Source organism: Tachypleus tridentatus, chromosome 8 (assembly GCF_004210375.1).
Source record: "Tachypleus tridentatus isolate NWPU-2018 chromosome 8, ASM421037v1, whole genome shotgun sequence".
NCBI classification, from domain to species: domain Eukaryota; kingdom Metazoa; phylum Arthropoda; class Merostomata; order Xiphosura; family Limulidae; genus Tachypleus; species Tachypleus tridentatus.
In genome coordinates this window covers 48,489,046-48,513,369 of record NC_134832.1, presented here as the reverse complement: position 1 = coordinate 48,513,369, position 24,324 = coordinate 48,489,046, and the positions used below count along the sequence as shown (strand labels likewise).

General features: G+C 32.2%; 1 protein-coding gene across 1 annotated transcript; it reads right to left on the bottom strand.

The window, feature by feature from the left end:
- Positions 1-325: 325 nt before the first annotated feature.
- On the bottom strand, positions 326-22,795 carry LOC143222351 (ubiquitin-associated protein 1). Its single transcript, XM_076448781.1, has 7 exons — positions 22,656-22,795; positions 18,333-18,439; positions 15,572-15,690; positions 13,172-14,335; positions 9,729-9,974; positions 2,625-2,726; positions 326-1,710 (listed from the first exon to the last, which is right to left on the bottom strand). The coding sequence occupies exons 2-7, from the start codon at positions 18,352-18,354 to the stop codon at positions 1,582-1,584; spliced, it is 1,782 nt and encodes a 593-aa protein (XP_076304896.1). The 5' UTR covers positions 18,355-18,439; positions 22,656-22,795; the 3' UTR covers positions 326-1,581.
- Positions 22,796-24,324: the final 1,529 nt, after the last annotated feature.

Genomic DNA, 24,324 nt, shown 5'->3' with positions numbered 1-24,324 from the left:
AAGTGCAGTAGAGGATTTCATGATCCACCTGTTGTTAGGCTGTTATCCACAATCAAAATTATCAGTTGTAGAATGTAAGTAGAAGACGTGATCATCCGCAGTACAGGACGAGAGAGGGCACACTTGCTGTTATTGTTCTTTCAATGTTCTACAATGCATGAAATTGTTTCCACCCGAGAATACCCTTGTTATCACAGAAGTCACCGTGATCACTATTTTGTTATCTCTTTTAGAGTGGTAAAGTATTCTGACACGATTTTTTGTTAAATAATTTTTCTTGCCCATACAAACGTTTTTTCGTAAATAATAACTTCTCAGGACAAAGTTAAACATCCACCATTTTATTTTCGTTAACCCCAACAATGCGAAATTCGTGTAAAAAAAATTCAAATTTTTTGCACATATTTTAATGACTTGAAAAACTCTGATTTTGACTTTTGGTCCCTCGTCTTCAAGTCCCTAGTTAGAGGGTTAAAGATTCATTCAGGGGGAAAGTTTTGTGTCTATAGTAGCAGATGCATCTCTTCAAAGGAAACAAGACAGAACACTTTGAATTTAATTATAAATACACTGTTATGACTGACACAGAAAACAAACAGCACTCAATAAAAATATACCATAACTACAGAAGTGAACTCAAAAAGTTTAAATCAGTGGTTCAATGTGACAGACTTCTGAAGTAAAAATAAACAAAATGTTATCTGGGTTGGTAGGAACTTTTAATCAAACAAGAAACGAACATTTTTATATTCATATTCACCCTGTAGAAGATTTTTCATTACTGTGTTATTTGAAGACTAAAGTGATTTATAGTAGTAAATATGTTATTTATTGAAGTAGGTGAATTATTCAAAGAGCTTGTTTTAAAATTATGATAAACAAAAATACTAGAAACAAACAGGTAATATTTTCAGAGTTTTAAGATGATCCCCTAAGTAATTAGAATTACCTGAAAATTAAAATCCATATAATACTTACCAGGTAAATAGAAACAAACTATTATAGTCGTGAACATTGCAATCTTTTTCTTTATAAATTACTGATTGTTACTGCACAGTGTAAAGAAATTAATATAGCAAACACTTACTATGTAAATAAACATCACTTGCTGGTTTAAATAACCTAAACTTTTTACTACTACTGCAGTGGTTTCCTTCACTGAAATAATAATAATAAAAAAAAAATTAATCAACTGACTGACTGACAGAAATACATTTTCTTTAGCTTCATAAAAGCTTTAGCAACTCAGACACACATGGAGAGATATTCAGTTACATAATTTTCAATAATTATATTTATCTATACAATTAATCGTGGTACCACTCCAGGTCAGCACAGATCAGTTACCATGATATGCTATTCACATAATTCTTCCTTCACATACATGTATGTGATACAGTATAAACACTGCTAAACATATAGTTTCACCAGTATAATTCTGCTCGTATAAAGGTACTTTTTTCAAAGCAGCGATGTTTCGTTCAATGGTGTTTATTGAAACATTGTTTTTCTGGAATGGATACACACTTTGTTTACAGGTTTATGCTGAATAAAAACAAACAGCAGTTAATCGGTTTGGAACTACTGGAGAAGCAATGCGTCTAAAGCTTTATCTCTATCATTTTTCTGTCTTATTAACGCCTTCTTGATAGCATCTTTCTCAAATCCCAAGACACTGAATTGATTCATCAAATCCAAGTACTTCACAGCCTGAAATAGACAAGATAATCTATAACACTCTCACCAATTTAATAAAATAATTAAATATCTCATTAGACGAGTTAAGTAAATTAACAGACAAGATACGAAGTTGAGCTGGGTGATTAAGTATATGAGATGTAGAAAATAAAACTATGCAATCGACAGAGAACATTTCAGGATCATGTACAGATATCCAAGGATATAAAATAAGTCCTTTAGTAAATATAGGTAAAATTAACTAGATGAAACAGAAAACAAGTATGAAATACAAGTTTAATACCTACCTGTAATCAGAAATGGAAAAGACATCTTGATAATTATGCACATGTCAGTAAAAATGTAACAATCACAGGTTACATCTAAATACATGATCAGATATTCCAAAGAGGTAATGCAAAAACTGATATAAACAAGAGGCTCACTAAGGAAGTTGGTTGATTTTATGCAGTTTCGACACAAAGAGATGTGTGTGTGTACTTTGTTATAGCAAAGCCACATTGGGCTATTGGCCGAGTCCACTGAAGAGAATCGAATCCCCCGATTTTAGCATTGCAAATCTGTAGATTTACAGCTGTACCAGCAGGGGATGTTCTTGTTTGTGTGTGTGTTTTTTCATATAGCAAATCCACATGGGGCTATCTGCTGATGAACCCCTAATTTTAGCATTGTAAACCCATAGATTCACAACTGTACCAGAGTGGGATGTTCTTGTTTCTGTATGTGTTTTCACATAGCAAAGCCACATGGGGCTATCTGCCGACTTCACCAAGGGGGTATCAAACTCATGATTTTAGCGTTGTAAATCTGTAGACTTACAGATGTACCAGCAGGGGACTAACGAGATATTTTAAACACGTTAACTATGCTGTTTCAAGTAGTTTGACATACACTTCTGTAATAAAGATGTAAATAAGAATGTCTACCTCTTCTACTCTGTAATCATGAAGATGAAGAGCTGTCTCAGCTTCTGTTCCATCATATCCTTTCTCAACTAGAGCTTGAACTTGACACAAGTGGTCTACAACCTGGAAAAAACTGTACCTTTTAGTACTAAGTAAACAAAAGTATTCAAATTATTGATAAATTGTTTTTTGTTTAATTTTGCACAAAGCTACATGAGGAATATCTGTGTTGGTCATCCCTAATTTAATAGAGTAAGGCACGAGTCACCACCATCCACTGCCGACTCTTGGGTTACTCTTTTATTAACAAACAGTGGGATTCACTGTAACATTATAATGCCCCCATAGCTAAAAGGGCGAGCATGTTCAGTGTTGCAAGGCAAGGATTGGAACCCTCAACCCTCAGATTACGAGTCAAGTGCCCTAATCATCTTGCCATGCTGGGCCTTGACCGATAAATATATAAAATATTTATATTGTCTGAACTTGACTGTGAAATTTATATTTTTTCAGTGTCATAATAAAAAAACTTAGAGTAGGTGTATTTTCACAAATTTGTTTATTGGTTGGTATTAATTATTTTATCCAACAATGAGATCAGAGTTAATCAGCATTGCCAAAACTCCCAAATAGTAAAATAAACCTACTTACATTTTATTCAAACATTGTTAAAAACCTGGGATGGCTATTTTCTTGACCAATGGAATTATTAGTCAACACTTCCAGTCATATTTTCTTCACATTTATTAATTAAATATATAAGTACTGGATAATAGATATTACAATTAATTGCAGCATAAATATTGAGACAAAATTATTAAAAACACATCAGCCCAAAAATGAAAACAGAATGTAGCATCTACAATCACAACAACAGTTGTCACTAATTTATGTTACAAAGCAAACAATAGTTGTAATTATCCTATACAAAAAGTTAAGGACCAAAGTTGTATAAACGATATATAAGAGCAAAATGGTTGTCCTCAAGCTAGGCTTTTATAAATACTTTCAGATAAAAATACCAGCCCAAAAATGTAAGAGCCAGGTTTGGTACAGAAAACATTATGGAATATATTTTGAGGCAGTTGTGCGGTTATTGCATGAGACATACAGTTTTACAACAACAAAGAGGATTTATAATTAACTTTATTATATAACATATATTAAACTTCAATTATTAAAACAGTGGACTAAATAACTATAACATAGGTGGATCTTTTCAATGAATGAAAGTAAAATAAAAATAAATACTGTGATATTGATAGGCCAACAGGTTGTTACAGAATAGGTCTAACCTACTTATCACTGCAATAAGCACAACGATAAGCAAAGACCTTTCGGTGTGGCTAACTTCTACTCTTTGTACCAGGAAATTGTGGCTATATTTATCCACTTTTGCAGCTATGAGTGTGTAATAACACATGTAACACAATGTTTACTACTTCTTGTTCCTGGACAGAAAGTGTTATTTCCCAAATGTTTATGCCTAAAGTAAATGGAAAAGACCTACTTTTCTCTTCAAACTTTGCTTTTGTGATGAAAACATGATGGTAGACTATATTTGGGGGCTGATACATGAAAGTGATTGACATTACAGTCACAAATCTCGAAAAACTACTCACTTCTGAACATTTTTGTTGAACTTTAGTATAAATACATGTAAATCTTGATTCATATGTTGTTTTATTCAGACCTTATGTAAATAAAAATGTACAAATTTGTCCGTTTTACATAAAAAATAGTTTAATTTCTAAATTTCTTTATCCAGGTCACAAAATCACAGTTTGAAGGGAATAACGGTAATTTTGTGTACTTTTACAACATAAACAATTAAGAAATAACACATGCTATTAAGAAACAAAATTTGTGATACATAATGCAATTACATGATTTCAACAACCGCTCAATATTACCAACTTAACTGTCTTTGGTCCCACTTGAATGTAAACATACATACTGATTGCCTGAAGTTAGAGTAGAAAAAAACACCACCAAAAACAAATAAAATGGCAAAAAATTAGTAACGTGTTGTGCAACCACAATATTTCTGAAAAAATATAAGTTCTGAATTCACAATTACAATCCAAGAAACAAAGTTTGACTTTGGACTCAAATTCATAAAAAGTTTTGAATTTCAAAGAGTCTAGAATTGTCCTAGATTTGAATTCTATTTAGCACAAATAAAATGGGAGATAACACTAGTTTCCCTGTCAAGCTGGGATTTGTTAAGGTCTGACTTGAGCTTTTCAAAAATGTACATTTTTTTACTTAAAAATATTCAAACCAAAAGCAACTTAAAAAAAAATTTGGTCATTTTACATCCAAGGAGAAAGTAAAATACTTCAGAGAAGTTTAGTTATAGCTTAATATTAGAGTTTCTTTTCACTCATGTTTGACTCTCAACCAGATGTTGGTACCTTTAAAAGGTAAGATGGATCCCTTAGAAAACATTATTGTTAAATTTAATAAATAAAATGTAAAAATTGTGATATGTATATTGGAAAACAGCAGGCAATTATGAGAGTAGTTAAGGAACATAAATGCAATTAAAAAAGAAAAAAATTAAGAGAAGCCACTCTAATTGAACACGTATCAAAGATAATTTCATCAGTTACAAAGATCATGAAATATCGGAACAATTGAACAAGATGTGGAACACGGGAGCTTTTATAAACGTGTCACTAGATTGTGTTCACGTTTAATAAACAGGCATGTGGGCCAATACTCCCTTTCACATGATGTATGTTTTTACTAATTAATAAAAACAAATCAACAAATGACAAAACACAAATGCTAAATACTAGCACTGACCTAGAAGAGGTATTATTACTTACAAAAGAAACAACGAAGATTTCTTTTAGAAATTAAAACATCATGTTTTAATTTTTTTAGTTGGTGTGTTATTAAATAATTTCAGTTCAACACGTAATACGAACCAAATAATGCAAAACAAAATATTAACAAGTATATCTATACTATTTCTTCTTTTCTTTTGTTCAGTGTTAGCTAACAGGTGCAACAACAGAAACAAATAAAAACCCTATAACTGTTTTCAAAAGGTGGACATTTCTTTTTCAGGTGTAACAGGTGTGAAATGAAAGTGTAACAACATATATTCATATAACAACTCCATCATCCAGTCCCACAGCTATCAAAGTGAATTCAATCCACAAAATAGGAAAGAAACATTGTCTTCTAGCATAAAACAAATGAACTGAGTAGTAGATACTACAACAAGTAAATAAAAAAGACAAAGACAGCAATCCCAAAAAAGTAAACAGATGTGGATGAATACACAAAACTGTATAAAAATTCCTAAGTAGTGATATTTAAAAAAAAACAACTTTTACCTAAAAACTAAATGTTAAATTATTTTCAGTTGCTTGAGTTCAGGTTTGAATAAAAATATTTAAACTGAATAATATTACAATGGCTAATTCTAATTAGCTTGTAACATTGATTCAGTAGGTACACATATTTCTAATTAGCTTGTAACATTGATTCAGTAGGTACACATATTTCTAATTAGCTTGTAACATTGATTCAGTAGGTACACATATTTCTAATTAGCTTGTAACATTGATTCAGTAGGTACACATATTTCTAATTAGCTTGTAACATTGATTCAGTAGGTACACATATTTCTAATTAGCTTGTAACATTGATTCAGTAGGTACACATATTTCTAATTAGCTTGTAACATTGATTCAGTAGGTACACATATTTCTAATTAGCTTGTAACATTGATTCAGTAGGTACACATATTTCTAATTAGCTTGTAACATTGATTCAGTAGGTACACATATTTCTAATTAGCTTGTAACATTGATTCAGTAGGTACACATATTTCTAATTAGCTTGTAACATTGATTCAGTAGGTACACATATTTCTAATTAGCTTGCAACATTGATTCAGTAGGTACACATATTTCTAATTAGCTTGTAACATTGATTCAGTAGGTACACATATTTCTAATTAGCTTGTAACATTGATTCAGTAGGTACACATATTTCTAATTAGCTTGTAACATTGATTCAGTAGGTACACATATTTCTAATTAGCTTGTAACATTGATTCAGTAGGTACACATATTTCTAATTAGCTTGTAACATTGATTCAGTAGGTACACATATTTCTAATTAGCTTGTAACATTGATTCAGTAGGTACACATATTTCTAATTAGCTTGTAACATTGATTCAGTAGGTACACATATTTCTAATTAGCTTGTAACATTGATTCAGTAGGTACACATATTTCTAATTAGCTTGTAACATTGATTCAGTAGGTACACATATTTCTAATTAGCTTGTAACATTGATTCAGTAGGTACACATATTTCTAATTAGCTTGTAACATTGATTCAGTAGGTACACATATTTCTAATTAGCTTGTAACATTGATTCAGTAGGTACACATATTTCTAATTAGCTTGTAACATTGATTCAGTAGGTACACATATTTCTAATTAGCTTGTAACATTGATTCAGTAGGTACACATATTTCTAATTAGCTTGTAACATTGATTCAGTAGGTACACATATTTCTAATTAGCTTGTAACATTGATTCAGTAGGTACACATATTTCTAATTAGCTTGTAACATTGATTCAGTAGGTACACATATTTCTAATTAGCTTGTAACATTGATTCAGTAGGTACACATATTTCTAATTAGCTTGTAACATTGATTCAGTAGGTACACATATTTCTAATTAGCTTGTAACATTGATTCAGTAGGTACACATATTTCTAATTAGCTTGTAACATTGATTCAGTAGGTACACATATTTCTAATTAGCTTGTAACATTGATTCAGTAGGTACACATATTTCTAATTAGCTTGTAACATTGATTCAGTAGGTACACATATTTCTAATTAGCTTGCAACATTGATTCAGTAGGTACACATATTTCTAATTAGCTTGCAACATTGATTCAGTAGGTACACATATTTCTAATTAGCTTGTAACATTGATTCAGTAGGTACACATATTTCTAATTAGCTTGTAACATTGATTCAGTAGGTACACATATTTCTAATTAGCTTGTAACATTGATTCAGTAGGTACACATATTTCTAATTAGCTTGTAACATTGATTCAGTAGGTACACAGAAAGTGACTGTTGTATAGTTTTGTGTACTCATCTTTACCTCGGTTTCTCTACTTTTCACTTTGCCGTCCGTTTTGTAGTATTTCTTTTCTAACTTTTTCCCGAACGACACCGACGAAAGGCAGTCACTACGAAGGCAGCAGTTTTAGACTGTAGTGATGTATAAGATTTAGAAACATAAAAGGTCTCATACATTTAAATAATAATGTATTAAACAACCATTATTATTTGGATTCATTCTGTGTCCAGCAGTGAACGCACAAAGCTGCATGCACCGTCTTGCAGCAATCTGACAAGCATAGCACATCCAAACTAGAAGCTGCTCACACATTAATCAGTTGGTAATAGTGGAAGACGTAAGCCTGCTACTTGAACGATACCACGTTCAAATGTAAGGTACAAATACAGACGTTAGTAGCCACTCAATAACAGTGTTAGACAAGAAAGTAGTTTTCAGAAGAACTTGTGGTCAACCCAAAACAAAGAAAAATGACATGGAACACTGTTAATAACAAAAGTGACACAAGTTATACTTTAAAGTAAAATTTGAGGTTGTTCCATACAGGAGATTACTTAGAAAGTATTCATTACTTATTTCAGACTCTTGCAATAATTTAAAAATTATTTTGTTACTGTCTTCTTCTGAAGATAAAAATTGCTTTAAAATAAAATGTTCCCCTACAGTATCACCTGTTATTTCATCCTGGTTGACTTTAATTACTTCCATCTTGTATAGCAGCACATATTGTTATTTTTCAGATGTGATTGTTAGCAAATAATAAATAGTCACAATACTTTGTTAATAAAAGTTCCAGTTTCACATTATCAATAGCTATGGTTAAAGTCACCAATTTCAACAGAATTCTGATAACAGTTTAGAGATCAAAACTATTATTTTGCATAACACTGATTTTCCCTAAAGATGAAACATTTTCTACATGGAAATGTCGGAACAGAGCTTTAACGACGTAAAAATATTGAATTTCAAACATTTAATGGCAATTTCTGGACTGTCTGATAAAGAATGGTTATAAGTACTGTATGCAATGTAAATAGAAAAGTGTTTAGTTACTGTACACTAACAAAAAAAAAACCTTTCCTCTCACGAATGTGTGGTTGTTAATCAACTACCTATATTTACTAGAACTTATAGTTTTCAAGGCCTGGTAGTTATGATTAGGCTCAAGGCCTGTGAGTTTGAATCCTATCACTGAACATGCTCACCAACAATATACCTTGCCAAGGCATCAGTGGTTGGCAAAATCCATGTTATTAACCATAATGACCTGACAGGGGGGGCTACATCCTGCAGTGGAAGGAAAATATCTTACAAAGATGAAAACCTTGTTTGAAAAAAATGATTTTAAATACTTCTGAGTTTTCACATGTTTATAAACCCTAGAAATGTAATCATATAACTTGAGACAGTGATATTGTAAATGAAATTTCAACCTGCACAAACTCTGAAACCTAATAAAGAGATTATCTAATAGATGACTCCCACATCTATATTGACTACGATTCAGTTTGACATGAATGAAGATAAATGTCTTGAGAAAATATTTATTTTTAATTATTTTCTCAACTGATCTCAAAACATGTAATCTCAAAGTAAATATTCTTCATTTTAATTGTTATTCACCAAAAATTACTGCAAACCTTCTAAAGATATTAAGAAAATATGATTTGTTTACAGACTCGTTAGAAATTCTAAGTCAATATGTTTGTTAAATTTCAATAGAAAATTAAAATTTTTTAAACACAGTCTGGACTAACCAATAACAAGTTAACATAATTTAAATTTACACATTTTTCATAAATAAAAACAAACTATTCAGAGAATTTACTGTTTCCCTAGTGGTTAAGTAGAAAAATAAAAATAAATTTTATAGTGAACAAGTGTATTAAACATCAATGTGATACTGACCAAATTAGAATGTTCTAAATTTATTTAAAAATACACATTTTTTTCTTTATAATACAATTTATAAATAACTAAAACAATTACAACCTTTTTATCATTGTTGCCCAAGTGTTTGACTGCTCGTGAAACCATATCTTGTGGGAAACCCATGTCGCAAATAGTGTCCACAAGGTACTTTTCTTCAGTCCTCAGCTCTCCATATGGATTTGGTAATTGAACATTTTCAGGAAAGGCACTTGCTTTACTATTACTGGTGGTCAATCCACAGAGATTCTTGGTGGTGATTTCAGTCTCAGAGTTACTGTTAACAGGGAGGTTTTTATTCCACTGCACCTACGAGAAAATGAGTTCAAACATGTCATATTTTAAATGTCGACTCCAGACCATTTTCATCCATATCTTAAACTAATATTCTGCAGAGCACTTTCTTGAAAGCCTACACCTTGAATAAATAATCAAATCTACACAATTGACTGTCTGTGCTGAGCCCACCATGGGTACTGAAATCCAGTTTTTAGTGTTATAAGTCTTAGGACTTACCACTGACACACTGAAGGGAAAATAATCCTTAAAATCAAATAATAGGATCATTATTTTTTTTAAAGAGACAAAATGTTTCCAATGCCTTTTTATGTATCTTTAATTACTGTAATTGTATTTAATTCAAAGAAGTTAAATAAACATAAATACTTTATAGCAGTATACAAAAGCACTGTTAATTACAATTCAAAGCTACATATCTGTAAAGGTGTGATATTATTACACTCACAATTATGTGTGTATTTATGAGACTGATACAGATTTAATGTTGTTGTTTTGTTGTTTTGAATGAAGCACCAAGCTACACAATGGGCTATCTGTGCTCTGCCCACCATGGGTATCGAAACCCGGTTTTTAGTGTTGTAAGTCCGCAGACATACCTCTGAGCCACTGGGGGGCGATACAGATTTAACAAATTAAGTTTGAATATTAGATTTGATTAAGTCAAAGCCAAACATATATGTACAACTACTCTAGCAAGGGAGTTCAACAGCTTTGGACAGTAACAGCAAAAATATCTTCAACAATAAATGTTCACTAAAACAAATACAGTATATTTTAAAGAAATATTTCAAACACACAATACACCTGTTAACCTCAATGTATAAAAACAAGAGAGTTATATTTAAACCAATCAAAATGTGAATATGCAGTGTATGAAAATGACAAAAAAAACCTGTTTCAGAAATACTTTCTGTAGTTTAACAAATAAATGCAAGCTATTGTAAATTTATTTTGCATCTAAGAAAAAATCCACAGTTTAAGATATATGTTTTTTCTATGTCTCATATAACTACCCATCTTTACATAAAGTACTTGTTACGTGGGAATCTTGGAAACTACAGAGAACAATTTTGTAATGATTATAAAACCAGTATAAAAGTTAATTTATACAGACACACACACAAAATTATCACATGTAGTTGTGTGCAAAATAAATCTTGGTAACACGTGTTTCAGTATATAGTGTATACTGAAACACTTATTAATAAACTATTAACTGTTCAGTATAATGAATTATAATCTAGTTGTTCAACATATAGAATTAGTAGACTATTCTATTGTTTAATATACAGAGTTACTATGCTATTCTATTTGTTTAGTATGAACAATTGGTAAAGTATTCAGCAAATAGCAGTAAATTATTTTTGTCATTCAATGTATCATATAAGTAATAAACTGGTACAAACTGTTAATAAACTATTCTAAAATAGAGTGAAATAAATAATCCTTATAACTTATTCATTTATTACAAACTACATTATTCACGATTTTCCTTTTACCATAACATGCCCAAGTTGTCCAACAATTTATCTGAAAAAAAGAGAATCACATTTCTTATTATTCCAAAATAAACTCATACATTTTAATACTCTTGATAAGTGAGGGTTGTGATTTTCTTTAAGTCATTTTATATTTTTAATAATAAATTCATCAATCTAACAGACTTGATAAACTTTGTATATGCATAAGAAATACTGTAGTCACATGGCATTCAGATAGAACAGACATACAGATAAGAATACTCAAAAGTTTATCTTCAAATATTCTTATTTAGAAATGTATTTAAAATATTTTAAATAGTGTTAACAAGCTACAACTATTACTCTGAACCACAAAACTAAGTCTAAAACTGGCAACAAACTAGTACTGCAGAAAGTTTTACAGATAACTGTTTTCTATTAGGAGTAATCACTCCCAAAATTATGTCAACAGGATTAACTGGAATGTTTTAAACAAAGTTTGGAAGTAACATTTTGTGATAAAGTAATTCAATTAGTTATGAACTATTTGCTATTTTAAAAGGTTAAATTTGACACAGGACCAATTTAGCAAATAAAATCACCAGGTGAAGTCACAATAAACACATGTACTGACATTACAACTATTTTGATTTTTATTCAGAAAACTGGGTTACTATCTACTGTTTGCTTGTTTTGGAATTTCGTGCAAAGTTACACGAGGACTATCTGCACTAGCCGTCCCTAATTTAGCAGTTTAAGACTAGAGAGAAGGCAGCTAGTCATCACCACCCACTGCCAACTTTTGGACTACCCTTTTACCAGTGGGATTGACCATCACATTATAATGTTCCTATGGCTGAAAGGACAAACATGTTTGGTGTGACGGGCACTCAAACCTGCAACCCTCAGATTACGAGTCGAATGCCTTAACCCACCTGGCCATGCACTATCTAGTGCACCAACAGAATTTTCTGTTGGTTATAAACATGATTTCTGCAGATCTACTGTGTGAACTACACGGATCTTGTGCTGAACTATAAAAATGTACCCATTAATTAATGTACTGCCTTTGACACGGTGAAAGCCATATTCGTATTTTTCATGGCACTAAAACAGCTTCTCAATTTTTTTTTTAAGGTCATAAATGAATGATTTGTGGTTGAGAATTATGCCAATACACTTCTTATCTGGAGTACTGTAAGTAGAATTATTTATATAATACAACAACTGCTACAACTTCTATATTGGAGAAAGAAGCAGAAAAATAGAAACCAGATTCAAAGAACACAAAAAAACACCTTCACACATTTTGGAACACTACAAATCTAACAAACACTACATAACCAAATAAAACACTGAGATACTAAGTAGGGAAACAAATATAAATAACTGTAAAGAAGCCCTACTTATACAACAACTCAAACCAAAACTGAACCAATATAAAAAAATAACACATAACTGCAACAACCCATACAATCTCCCACTCGTCCCTAAGACATATGCCATGGTCAGTTTCAAACTCTCTTTGTTAACCTAAAGATGACCTAAAAGGTCGAAACATTGTTCTACACTTTATATTAATTAAAGTTTTAATTCCCATAATGTTTGTATGAGAAATGAGTACCTTTATATTTGATATATCACAGATCATTAATAATTGGTGCCGACATGGTAATCTACCTTTGTATGTACATTATTTTGTTCATACATACAGCACATGTGTTTTAATAAGAGGATACTACTCACTTGAGCACCAGCAGCGCTAACGGTTCGAGGTCGTGGTGGTGGTGTCACAGACCGTATAGATATCTCGTTCACGTTTTCATATTCAAGAATATCAGACAGTGTTCTCAAATCAGAAGCACTTTTGGAACTTTTAAGTCTTAAAGTCTCACTTAATGATGAACTTGGTTGAAAACAAGTACTGGGCTCCACTGAGTGTTTAAAGAATGTGTTAGACCCTTCAGAAACCGAGACTGATCTCCCAGTATGGTTATACATAACTCTTGGGAGGTAAGAACCTTGAGAACATGTACTTTCAGATCTAATAACCTGAGAATTTGGAGAAAATCTGACACCACTGTAAGAGCCCTCTTGTGAACCTGGAGTCTTTATGAGTGGATATGAATTCACTGGAACACTGGTACTACTATAAAATGGAATGGACACTTCCCTATTCACTGGCATGGATGAAATACTACCAGAATTTGAATCCATCCTAGTAGTAGTAGTGGTTAAAGCCTGGTAGAGTGAGCTGCCAGTTACAGACCCACAGGAGTTTGATCCAAACTGATGCTCATAGCTCACAGAACCACCATTAATAACGTGATGAGCACTAGAACGTGAACTATAGAGAGGAGATGTTGAAGTTACCGGATCAGCTCCCCCTCCAGCCATACCTTGAAATACTGTGTTTAATTCTTCTAGTTCATTAATGCTCTTCAGTTCCATGTAGTCAAAAGGACTGAAGTCATCACTTTCAAAATCTGCTAGGTTAAGTCTCTTTGACTGGTTATTAATGCTCTCTGTGGGTTTATTTTCTAATGCTTCTGGAGGCAAAAGCCTTTGAGGTTGTAGTATTGGTGCAGGTTCAAGCAGGTTACTGATTGGACTTTGCTGCGAAACACTGTCTTCAGTAGAGTTCACATATCTACTCTGATAAAAAGTTTTATTAGGAGAGCTACAAGCATTGACTGAATATCTGATTTGAGAGGGGTCAGACTTTTCTGGATGTTCACATCCATTCTCTTGGTCTATTTGGTCAGTTTCACTCTGAGCCACTGCAATGTTTTTTGTGAATTGTTCAATCTCAGAGGCAATCTTCTGAGTCTTCACTTTTTCAGCAACATCCTTCTCTAGCTTGTATTTTGCTGCATACTCAATGACTTGTTGTTCAAGATTAAAATCATACTGAAAACAAAACGAACAATTTAAAATACATCAGATCCTGGATTAACGAAGCTCTTATTATTTCAACCAAAAGAATAAAAACACATTGTATTGAAATTCAGTAAAGTTCTTACTAAAAAAATATTGAATGCAGAGTTCTGTATTATTCTTTGACTTGAAAATAAAACATTTGAAGCGGAACTATTAGTTTTTCATAGGAAACAGTTTAAACTATAATATGAAAAACTAGCAAAATAACTGTTCAACAGACTATTTTGGATTACTTCATTAAGTAAAAAAAAAATGCAATGTCCAGTCAACTTAAAAACAACAAAACTATTTTATTTGTTAAACTGCAAGTAAAAAGAATGCAATGTCCAGTCAACTTAATAACAACAAAACTATTTTATTTGTTAAACTGCAAGTAAAAAGAATGCAATGTCCAGTCAACTTAATAACAACAAAACTATTTTATTTGTTAAACTGCAAGTAAAAAAAATGCAATGTCCAGTCAACTTAATAACAACAAAACTATTTGTTAAGCTGCAAGTTCTACAAATTTCATATACTTACTAAACATTAAGAGAATGAGAAGTCTAGTTTTTTAAATAATGTTAATCAGTTATTTCCTTACTAATTTTCACATACACTTACTACTTCATTGAGACACAAACACAATATTTACAAAATTAAACTGACTGACAGTACCAAATGTACTGATTAATAAATTCAGTAATAAATCCTCTGTAAAATTCACAAATCTTTAGCCGAAATCAGTTATCATACTGATTAAACCATTTTAGAAACAAAAAAACGTACATGTGCCAAGTCAAACTTGTTACTATGAAGCAAAACTGCCCGTGGTACAACAAGAGAAATGTCTAAACTAAAACAAGCATCCTATAACACAAATTATATTTAAACATAGAGCACACTGTTCAGAAACCTTAAAAGTTTTGAAACTTACTTCTTTGTCTCTAAATAACAAGTTTTAATGATAAAAGAATTATATTTCTCCATCTTTTAATGTTTCTTATCAAAGATTTTGATGATTTAATCAGTAACTTTAATAACTATATCTGTGCACTATTTTGTATCAGTGACTATTATACTTTTACTACATTTGAAATACTGATAAAAATAATTTATTGTAAGGTTCTATTAACAAAAAAAATTATATCAGTACTGATATAATAATTCAATGGTCAGATGTATCAAACCTCAACCTTTAACATGCTTTACTAATGTGATACATACATCATCTTGAAGAGTACTTAATGAGAAAGAGGGATGAAAACTTAAAGGCAGAGTCACTTTTCTCGGTGGTCGGAACTTTTCTGCAATTTTAACCGGAACTCCCTCTAAATACCCTATAACTGTAAAGAAATAAAATAAGTTCATAAAGTCAGTGTTAATAGAATATATAAAAATCATAAACAGCTGTTGATATTTTTCAAAGATAGGAATAAAGTGACGTACTGCCACAAGTATAGTAAACAGTCTCCAAAGACAGGAATAAAGTGACATACTGCCACAAGTATAGTAAACAGTCTCCAAAGATAGGAATAAAGTGACGTACTGCAACAAGTATAGTAAACAATCTCCAAAGATAGGAATAGTCACGTACTGCCACAAGTATAGTAAACAGTCTCCAAAGAAAGGAATAAAGTGACGTACTGCCACAAGTATAGTTAACAGTCTTCAAAGATAGGAATAGTCACGTACTGCCACAAGTATAGTAAACAGTCTCCAAAGATAGGAATAGTCACGTACTGCCACAAGTATAGTAAACAGTCTCCAAAGATAGGAATAGTCACGTACTGCCACAAGTATAGTAAACAGTCTCCAAAGATAGGAATAGTCACGTACTGCCACAAGTATAGTAAACAGTCTCCAAAGATAGGAATAGTCGCATGCGCCACAAGTATAGTAAACAGTCTCCAAAGATAGGAATAGTCACGCATTGCATACAAGTATAGTAAACAGTCTCCAAAGATAGGAATAGTCACGTACCGCCACAAGTATAGTAAACAGTCTCCAAAGATAGGAATAAAGTGACGTACTGCCACAAGTGTAGTAAACAGTCTCCAAAGATAGGAATAGTCACGTACCGCCACAAGTATAGTAAACAGTCTCCAAAGATAGGAATAAAGTGACGTACTGCCACAAGTGTAGTAAACAGTCTCCAAAGATAGGAATAGTAAAATACTGCCACAAGTATAGTAAACAGTCTCCAAAGATAGGAATAAAGTGACGTACTGCCACAAGTATAGTAAACAGTCTCTAAAGACAGGAATAAAGTGACATACTGCCACAAGTATAGTAAACAGTCTCCAAAGATAGGAATAAAGTGACGTACTGCCACAAGTGTAGTAAACAGTCTCCAAAGATAGGAATAGTCACGTACCGCCACAAGTATAGTAAACAGTCTCCAAAGATAGGAATAGTCACGTACCGCCACAAGTATAGTAAACAGTCTCCAAAGATAGGAATAAAGTGACGTACTGCCACAAGTGTAGTAAACAGTCTCCAAAGATAGGAATAGTAAAATACTGCCACAAGTATAGTAAACAGTCTCCAAAGATAGGAATAAAGTGACGTACTGCCACAAGTATAGTAAACAGTCTCTAAAGACAGGAATAAAGTGACATACTGCCACAAGTATAGTAAACAGTCTCCAAAGATAGGAATAAAGTGACATACTGCCACAAGTATAGTAAACAGTCTCCAAAGATAGGAATAAAATGACATACTGCCACAAGTATAGTAAACAGTCTCCAAAGATAGGAATAAAGTGACATACTGCCACAAGTATAGTAAACAGTCTCCAAAGATAGGAATAAAGTGACATACTGCCACAAGTATAGTAAACAGTCTCCAAAGATAGGAATAAAGTGACGTACTGCCACAAGTATAGTAAACAGTCTCCAAAGATAGGAATAAAGTGACATACTGCCACAAGTATAGTAAACAGTCTCCAAAGATAGGAATAGTGACGTATTGCCACAAGTATAGTAAACAGTCTCAATATCTGCCTATCTGATTTTTAACTGATAAACATGTTGGACACTAATGATCATTCATGATTTGTAACAAGCAAGAAAACTAAACAGAAATGAATAAAAACATTATAACCCAATCTCTTTCTTCAAGGATAAACTGGGTATAGTGGTGTAATGGTGGTTTGACTTAGAAAAGGTCCACCATTCTAAAGTACTTGGGTTATAGTATTTTTATTAATTTCTATCAAGACTTCTTGAACATACGTTTTTTTCTGTATCAAACAATATATATGAATAATTTTGCTTTTTATGACTGATGTAACACAATTTAGTAATCAAATCCTAGAGAAACAGTTCAGTTTTTCATCTTTCAATAAGTGGTTATTTTTGGTTCAATCAAGATGTTACCAAGAACTATCTGCACAGTTGCCATTCAAGATAAATCGTTAGCATCAACAATTCTCTCAATAAGCATCTGAAGAATTATGGACAATGGTAATAAAAACTTCTATATTACTTCCATATACTTTTAAGCAGAAATTTGAGTCGTATGTTCACAGACATAATGTGCACAAGAGACAAATGTAGTGAAAACTTTGTCCATTTCAGCATATTTATCTGAATTTGGCATTTTTTAAAATAAGGCTATAAATTTATAATTTTACCAGCTTCATTAACTTTACATTACTTGTAGCCCCTGTCCAAGTGAGAAAACTGAAATTTCATAACTTTTAATGTCTTGCATAATCTTTCCATTTCTCAACAAATATTGAAATTAATATAGAATGAAATATCTTGTTGAAATATTACAAAAATATACTTGATTAATTAACCTCAAAACTAATTATTACATCCAGCTTTTCAATAACACAAGTCATTTTAATATAATCTCCAGAAAACTTGATGTATTTTAATGAATTATTAAGAGTTGAATGTAACTTGTACATTAACGTCAGTATTTGATTAACTTCCTACAATATGCAAGTTATGGTTAGCATTTAAAAAAAAACACATACCTTCTTTTCTGTCATATTCCATGAGTGATTTCAAGAAATAACTTGTTCCCAAGAAGTAGGTAACTCTTCTATTCTGTTGACATAACTTAAACAGCTAATAACGTACACTGTAAGAAAATTAAAATTGCTATAAACGTTAAAATAATATTAAGTTATTCATAGTATGTTTATGAAATAATTATAAGTAGCAAACATTAACACTAAAAATGAATTTCCAGTAGCTAATTACCTCCACTCACACAAACTTATTTCAATGTTTTTTTCTGAATCCTAGCACTGCTAAAAATGTTAGCACTTAGTGCACCAGTCTACACATCCTACAAGTTTCATGCCACCCCCCACCAACAGTATTTCACCACCTATATTGATGAAGCTACCTCCCTCTAATTCTCCTCTTCAGTCCTTACTTTTGAGAATTGGTCGGATTTGAAACGAACAACAGTGGTGGGTGGAAAATGTGCGAGACGAAGTACCTATCAGAAGTACATTTTCAGTGTACGAAAGTGTTAACTTCTAAAATGGTCCTACCACCTTTCACACAATAATAAAATCCCACCTTGGTAAAGATATCTAACAGTAAAATCAAGTGGAAAGTGACCATTTAAAAATAACTGGTGTGCTAAAAGATAAAACTGATGCATAATTATGGGTCACAGCACTACTTGGGCAATAAGTGTTCTTCCCCCTGTAAGAACGATGCGCTAGAAAAAAAATGTGCAAAAACTTAATTCATTCTTAGAGGTGTAATCTGTAGTAACAGCTGAAGGTGCACATCTACTTCCATATGAACTGAGATCTGCACTTCCTCAGATAAAGTCCAAACCAGTAACATGGGTAGTCATACCAGAAGTGTTGTCTACGGGAACTTCCACTGTTGATACATAGAATAACAAACTCATCCTAAAGTTACATAATTTGGTGACAATAGAAAAATGAAAGTAATGAATGCAAACACATAAAACGTACGTGTTCAAAAGTGGACATGTGTATAATGTAACCACTCTCCACCAGTAGTACTGTGGTTAGATTACGTACGTGTTCAAAAGTGGACATGTGTATAATGTAACCACTCTCCACCAGTAGTACTGTGGTTAGATTACATACGTATTCAAAAGTGGACATGTGTATAATGTAACCACTCTCCACCAGTAGTGCTGTGGTTAGATTACGTACGTGTTCAAAAGTGGACATGTGTATAATGTAACCACTCTCCACCAGTAGTACTGTGATTAGATTGTGCGTGTTCAAAATGGACATGTGTATAATGTAACCACTCTCCACCAGTAGTGCTGTGGTTAGATTACGTACGTGTTCAAAAGTGGACATGTGTATAATGTAACCACTCTCCACCAGTAGTACTGTGATTAGATTACGTACGTGTTCAAAAGTGGATATGTGTATAATGTAACCACTCTCCACCAGTAGTACTGTGGTTAGATTACATACGTATTCAAAAGTGGACATGTGTATAATGTAACCACTCTCCACCAGTAGTGCTGTGGTTAGATTACGTACGTGTTCAAAAGTGGACATGTGTATAATGTAACCACTCTCCACCAGTAGTGCTGTGGTTAGATTACGTACGTGTTCAAAAGTGGACATGTGTATAATGTAACCACTCTCCACCAGTAGTACTGTGGTTAGATTACGTACATGTTCAAAAGTGGATATGTGTATAATGTAACCACTCTCCACCAGTAGTGCTGTGATTAGATTACGTACATGTTCAAAAGTGGACATGTGTATAATGTAACCACTCTCCACCAGTAGTGCTGTGGTTAGATTACGTACGTGTTCAAAAGTGGACATGTGTATAATGTAACCACTCTCCACCAGTAGTGCTGTGATTAGATTACGTACGTGTTCAAAAGTGGATATGTGTATAATGTAACCACTCTCCACCAGTAGTACTGTGGTTAGATTACGTACGTATTCAAAAGTGGACATGTGTATAATGTAACCACTCTCCACCAGTAGTACTGTGGTTAGATTACGTACGTGTTCAAAAGTGGACATGAAATCTGTGGGGCATACGTGATGGAGCACTGAGCATCAAAACTTTTTCACAATGTTTAGTCAGCACGAATGAAATCAAGATAACTTTGCGTAAGTGGAAGTAAGACCATATCAGAAACAACTAATACACTTTGCCATTGATGTTTCAGTGTAAAACATCACCAAGATATAACGTATATCAATTATTAAAATAATTCAACAATAAAAGCCCACAGAGTTTACTCATTTAAAAATTGTTTTAATAGATACAAATGATAAAAGCCACAGATAATCTCACTGAAGTATGTAAATCAAATGAAATGATAAGATTGATGCATTGTACTTTTTTATATTGAATTTTAAGGGTAGTTAAACAAGAACCATAAATCTAAGATTTGGAAATATCAGACATATCTTAAGTAGGAGTAGCTTTACATTTTCAATAGGAATGTAAACCAATGGAAAAAATTCCCATCCAGAGCAACATATGTTACATCTTTATAGAAATGTAAGAAATGGGCTGATTGATATTTGGAAGGTCAGGGCTGAATTAACATGTAATGCAGATAACAGTAGAAGTCATTACACTGAGCTAACTGCTATAAAATGCGTAACTTCAAAAGTGTAGTTGGTTGGTTTGTTGATTTAATGTTTTATGGCACAAAGCAGCTAGGCTATCTGTGCCAAACGTCCGGTAAAAATAAAGTATATGTAGTAAAATGCATAAAAAGAAAGGAAGGTAAAACAAAACAGCATAAAACCAATGTTGACATCTAGTCTACAATGTTAAGAGAAAAACCACAGTAAGAGAAGTTGTAAAAAGACTTCCTGTGGCATAATGGTAATTATCAAAAGTGTAATAATTCTATCTACAAACACGTTTAGTTGAAAGAAACATTTCCTAAGATTTTACTTTTTAGTTATTCCTTTACTATTAAAATTGTTCTTTACCCTGTATAACATGCAAATCAAGAGCATTTCCTACAGGGTCAAGCCATCAACTACTTTGGTCTGTAGAAACAAATATTGGTATTTTTACATTTCAGAAATGGTGAAATAAAAAGTGTTTATCGAAACGTTTCAGTAAATTATAATTACACCTCTTTCTTCAGACTAAATGTCATTCTTGCAGTCCTAACTTTAACAGATGAGTGATCTTCTTATGACAGAGAGAGAACAAAAGCTGAAAATTACATTCCAAGCATGATTTCATCAGTTTCACATACTGCCAATAATATTCTAATGTCTATAACCCAAACTCACATAGACAACTCTAACCACAAATTCCCCAGAACAATTTCAACAAGCACACTGAGGTATCTACTTTTTCCTACAGCAGGAAGTTTACTTCTAAGCTTTTAAATTTCACAGATCCACATAACCCTGATATATTTGTTTTCACAATCAAAAAACTTATGAAACAATAATGACTTACATATCTAAACTAGTACAAAGATAAGATACAATTTCATAAGTTAACAGTGGTTAACATAAAAATCATGTTCAATATCTTATTTCATTTACTTTAGTCGTATACAATGACATATGGCATGAAAGATAAAGTCAGAAAATAACGAAATATCAAAAAGACATTTTCTCTCCAACGTAAAATTGTGCTCAGAAATTCATTTTTATTTAATACTTTCCTCAATAAACCAAATTTTTGTAATTTTTTTTCTAAAAATGTAATTTAAAGTACTAAGCTTTCTCTATTCTATGTACCCTTATGGGAACATTTTTACATTGGGAAAACCCCATTATATGGATGAATTTCTTTTCACTGGCCACTTGGTTTTCCATCAGTACATGAAAGATACATAGGCCTACAAGTAAAATAATATAATGAAGACACTATAACTTGTATTAGAACAACATACGTCCTTTGCAAACAAACACAATTTATCACTATTAGTAGTACGTACGCTTACAATGCTACACATCATAATATTTTATTGTACTTGTAGGTATTTCTAGTGTAACTTACAAATACGTTAGATTTAATATTAATTATTACATCAAACGTAATATAATGCAAACGTTAACAATATTAATTACAACATTCGAGTTTTACTGATGATAACTATACCGTCAATGTATAACTTAAGAAAATAGTGTGTATTTCCCTATAGCAAAGCCACATCGGGCTATCTGAGAAATGAGACACAAATTTCAAATTCAATGACTATACCAACATTAGGCTAAACAATATTTCATTAACTAGTAATAACACAATTTTAATTATTCTACATTTTAATATAAAATCACCACTACATAACTTAAAGCAGCGTAATATTTTCGCAAAATTATTTAAATAACAGTTTAACCTACGTTTCAGAATAATTGTTACTGATGAGTCATCCTATTACAATCCAGTCCAATTTTCGTTAAAACTAATCAAATTTTTCTGAGTCATACGACAACCATTTTCTGAAATGCACACATACGGTGCTGACGTCACACGGCTATTTTGCAGTTGCAACTCCTAAAAAATTGTTTTGTAAGTTTAGGTGAATAATAATAATAATAGTTATAGGTAAAACAGACTTTCTGATAAATCATTTCACAGCATTTATTAATAAATTACATAGTTAAAAATATTGAAACAAGTTGGCCTGCACTTCCCAAAGTTGAGAATAAATAAAACTGGCAAAGAAAACATAAAAAACATATTTCCACGTTCTATTCGCCACTAGGAATCGAGGTCTGTATTGTAGCATCGTAAAGCTTGCCATTAATTCATTTCATGATAACATTGTATTTTTGAATGGAAGTAGTAATTATTTAACAATATGTATGCTATCTCTTAAATAAAACAACCTAAGAAGCTATTTGTTTGTGTTGTTCGAACGCAAAGTTCACAATGCGCTTTCTGCTCATTGAGGCTAACACGTCTAAAATATTTGCGTTGTAAGCGGCTATAACAAAATGAAATAAAGTTTTTTTCAGCGTAAAACAGTAATTAAATTAAATGTTTCGACATTTATTACAATTTCGACCAATACTTGAAATAAAACCTTCTTATTGAATTCACTAATTTGGATGTAAGTGGTTTTTAACTATAGTCGTCAAATAATATTTTTTGTTCTTACCCTTTTCAAAGAAACTGCCTTAAACATATGTAATTTTGAAAAATCGGATTTGTTACATAAGGTCTCTCCTTTTGAGCTACTTTCTCTGTAAGAGGTTATTATTAAAATAATAACAATGTTGTTTAATTCTAAATATGGAGCACTGATTAAACATCTGTGATCAAATTAAGGAATGTCTTGTTAGACAGATATCTTGTCCAACTAAACTACTGAGTCTCGAGTGTTATTTATCTCAATTTTTGCCTCTTTAGGTCCTCCAAATGAGTTAACGCTATGTTTGTGAACTTACAATGCTAAATTATGGGTTTTCAATTCCCTGTAGGACATAGCCTGCAGTCTGTGGCTTGTGGGATAAAATTCCGTCCCAAATATGGTAGCTCTTTCAGTTGTAGGGACACAGTCAATCCCACTTTTCATTGGTGTGAGTATTCTAAGAGATGTCAGTGGGTGGTTGACTAGTTATCTCTTATTTAGTCTATCACTTCTAAACTAGGAACAGCTAGCGCTGATTCCCCTCGAATTGCTTTGTGCGAAATGTGATGAAAACAAACAAAGAAACAAAGAGAACTTTCATCAGTAAACTTCTAGGATCGTAAGACAGCTCATTTCTATTGATCACAACGCTAAAAACCGGATTTAGACAGAGCACAGACAGCCCACTGTGTAGCTTTGTGGTTAATTACGAACAATCAATAAATTGTAAGACAGTGTGCTATCCTTATTTTTAGTTTATTTTTAGACTTTACGTAAAAGTGTATTAGGTGAATTGAGACGAGCCAAAGAGGCAGACCAACAGTTGACCCTTCACGTGGAGACTAGCTGTCTTGCAAGAGGTAGAAGAGAGTTTCTATGTTGATATTATCAATGGTCTTCTGGCTGTACACTCTCTTTTCTCTTCTCAAGTACAA

Excerpts from the sequence above, each read along its gene's own strand:
- LOC143222351 (XM_076448781.1), bottom strand. The coding sequence starts at position 18,354 with ATGGAATATGACAGAAAAGAAG. Across the intron at positions 9,975-13,171 it reads TTAGCGCTGCTGGTGCTCAA|GTGCAGTGGAATAAAAACCT; the intron begins GTGAGTAGTATC and ends ATTTTCTCGTAG. Across the intron at positions 2,727-9,728 it reads TGGGCAACAATGATAAAAAG|GTTGTAGACCACTTGTGTCA; the intron begins GTTGTAATTGTT and ends AGTTTTTTCCAG.